This window comes from Triticum dicoccoides, chromosome 1A, assembly GCF_002162155.2.
Source record: "Triticum dicoccoides isolate Atlit2015 ecotype Zavitan chromosome 1A, WEW_v2.0, whole genome shotgun sequence".
NCBI classification, from domain to species: domain Eukaryota; kingdom Viridiplantae; phylum Streptophyta; class Magnoliopsida; order Poales; family Poaceae; genus Triticum; species Triticum dicoccoides.
In genome coordinates this window covers 304,430,248-304,432,590 of record NC_041380.1, presented here as the reverse complement: position 1 = coordinate 304,432,590, position 2,343 = coordinate 304,430,248, and the positions used below count along the sequence as shown (strand labels likewise).

Here is a 2,343-nt window from a genome sequence, read left to right as displayed (position 1 = left end):
CGGAGTGCATTGAAGTGTTGCTTGATATTCTTTCGCGCGTCTCCAATTGCCGTTGATGACTGGAGACACAGGTGATTGACGTGGTGTCTGGTGGGGAACGGTGGTCTCTACAGAACTGAAATTAGTATTAGCCTATCTCCATCTGTTATACAAAATTATATTAGCCTATCTCCGTCTGTTGTACAAAGTAATATTAGACTATCTCCATCTGTGCAATGTAGCTCATTTCTCATGGATATTTTCTCTGCAGCCATTTTGCAACAATGTCGGTTATAATGTAGAAAATTTGTGCTGGTATTTATCTATTGAACATGCATTCTCCTTTATGGAAAAACACTAGACGGCCTTCAACATTATCACTCTCCTGTTACATTTGGTTTAGATAAAAAAAAATCTTTCCACAATTGAGCCTCTATATGGCGATAACTACTCGGTAATGAAGAGGTATTAACATGATGAGTTGGCCTTTCAGCATATCCTAAGCTCATAACCGTGGAAAACATCTTGAAAAAAAATTGCTTTTCACCTTTTGAGGGTAAAGTAAAAAATGCTTTCCATCCAACATGATTGTTCAATCCTATTTTTTCCAATGTACATATACCATTTCAACATGGACACATGGTACCCAGTGTGCTTGGGATTACAGAACTGGGTGTGTCATCTCATCTCCGAAATTACACGCTGAAGATATTTCAGTGATTTTGTGTAACTGATGAAACCCATAAACCAAAAATCGAAGCCGTCAACAGTAACTACATCGATGTACTTCTCATCGGGATTATACAAATTTTCCCTCACGGCAGCACTCTTGATCCTCTTTGCAGGAATCATGACCTGTGGAAAGGTACAAAAAAAAATTCATCAGCTTTGAGTTCAAAATGGGCGCCCAAATATTTCTTAACCGGGATTTAATCCAGTAAACTTTAGCTATTGACCGGGGCATTGTGCTTTAGTTACCTTGTAGGGCACCCTTGCGATGCGGCCCTTGGGCGATTTTAAATCCAAAGGCCTGTCACTATGGAAGGCAATCTTCTCAGTCGAGATGAAAAGCATTCCAGCTATTGGGCCGGCTGTGGTTGAGAGATAACACTGGAAAGCCTTCAGTAGCTTCTCTTCTTTCTCGACTCGGAAGTATTGCCTGAAGACCTTGTCCATGCTACCAGCTTGGAGAACCTTCACACCTAAGCTCAGTTTCCCTTTCACAGTTTCCGAAAATTTCGGTCCAAGTGCTACTGCAATGCAAAAATATTTATTAGTGATGAGAACTTTTGCCTGGTTAGTTTATACTACTTCATATCAACTTGTTGGGATACACAGATGTTAGATGGCATGCTTACAGTGTTCCTTGAAGCCCTGCATGTAAGTATCTGTTTTCTGGCTTAGCTTGCTCATCCGATAAACGATGGAATTCTTTTTGTCTGCGGCACCAAGAAAAGGAGAGAAAATCAGCATTGACATACAAATTACAGTGGCTGGGAAAAGAGAATTGGGCAAGAAGATCGTGAGATCATTACCCTTGTTGCGAACCAAAGAAGAACATGATGGTTTTCCTTGTGTTTTCTCGTCAGCATATGCAAAGGAAGGCAGAGGAATTCCAATGGCATGCTTCTGGCTGAAACCCTCCATTGGTGCTTCCTGAAACTGCTTATGCTAGCTAAGCTAGTTAGGCTCTGTTTCCCTGTGAGGAGTTGGCTCATGCCCCAAGGCATCCGTGGGTTTTATAAGGAGGAGCTTGTGTTAGAAGTTGCTTTGTTCCAAGGAACAAAGTGATTGAACCGAATCAGCACTTTATGCTGCATACTCACCGTCGCCTCATCATGATGGAAAAGCAAGGCACACTTTTCTTGGGTAAAGGAACGGCGTTCAGCCCGGCGAACAACGAGGAGGGAGGCACTGGTGTGTTCCTTTGGTAATGCACTTTCCGTTGCATACAGTTTGTCCATGATTAGAGAAGCTGATGAGTTGGTTGATGGCATGCTTACAGTTAGCTTTACAAGTTATTGATAGGAGAACATGCAGGGTTTACTGGAGTACTTATCATGATCCATGTAGTTTGTGGCGCCTTCCTGAATGCCGGTTGTTCTTTCACCTTTCAGCGAAGGAAATGTGCTAGCTAGTGGGAACTGGGGAGTGAAGAGGAAGGTAAGGCAAGCACGTTGGTTGGTTTGGAACAGGTTACTGGTGAACAGACTTTATCAACATGGGTTGGTTTGGCATGGTACATGCCTCCTTTAAACTTTGCATTTGCCTCACGTTTTTCTGTTCTTTCGGATGGATGTTGTACAGGGATCTTGACCAAACTAGAAAAAACGCCTTTATATGCGATGCAACTAGGGAAATGCT

The 2,343-nt window shown here is 42.4% G+C and overlaps 1 protein-coding gene across 1 annotated transcript; it reads right to left on the bottom strand.

Moving 5' to 3' along the window:
• Positions 1 to 504: 504 nt before the first annotated feature.
• On the bottom strand, positions 505 to 1,673 carry LOC119284297 (putative GEM-like protein 8). Its single transcript, XM_037563500.1, has 4 exons — positions 1,515 to 1,673; positions 1,338 to 1,418; positions 958 to 1,232; positions 505 to 834 (listed from the first exon to the last, which is right to left on the bottom strand). Exons 1-4 carry the CDS (start codon positions 1,624 to 1,626, stop codon positions 658 to 660), a joined length of 645 nt encoding a protein of 214 aa, XP_037419397.1. The 5' UTR covers positions 1,627 to 1,673; the 3' UTR covers positions 505 to 657.
• Positions 1,674 to 2,343: the final 670 nt, after the last annotated feature.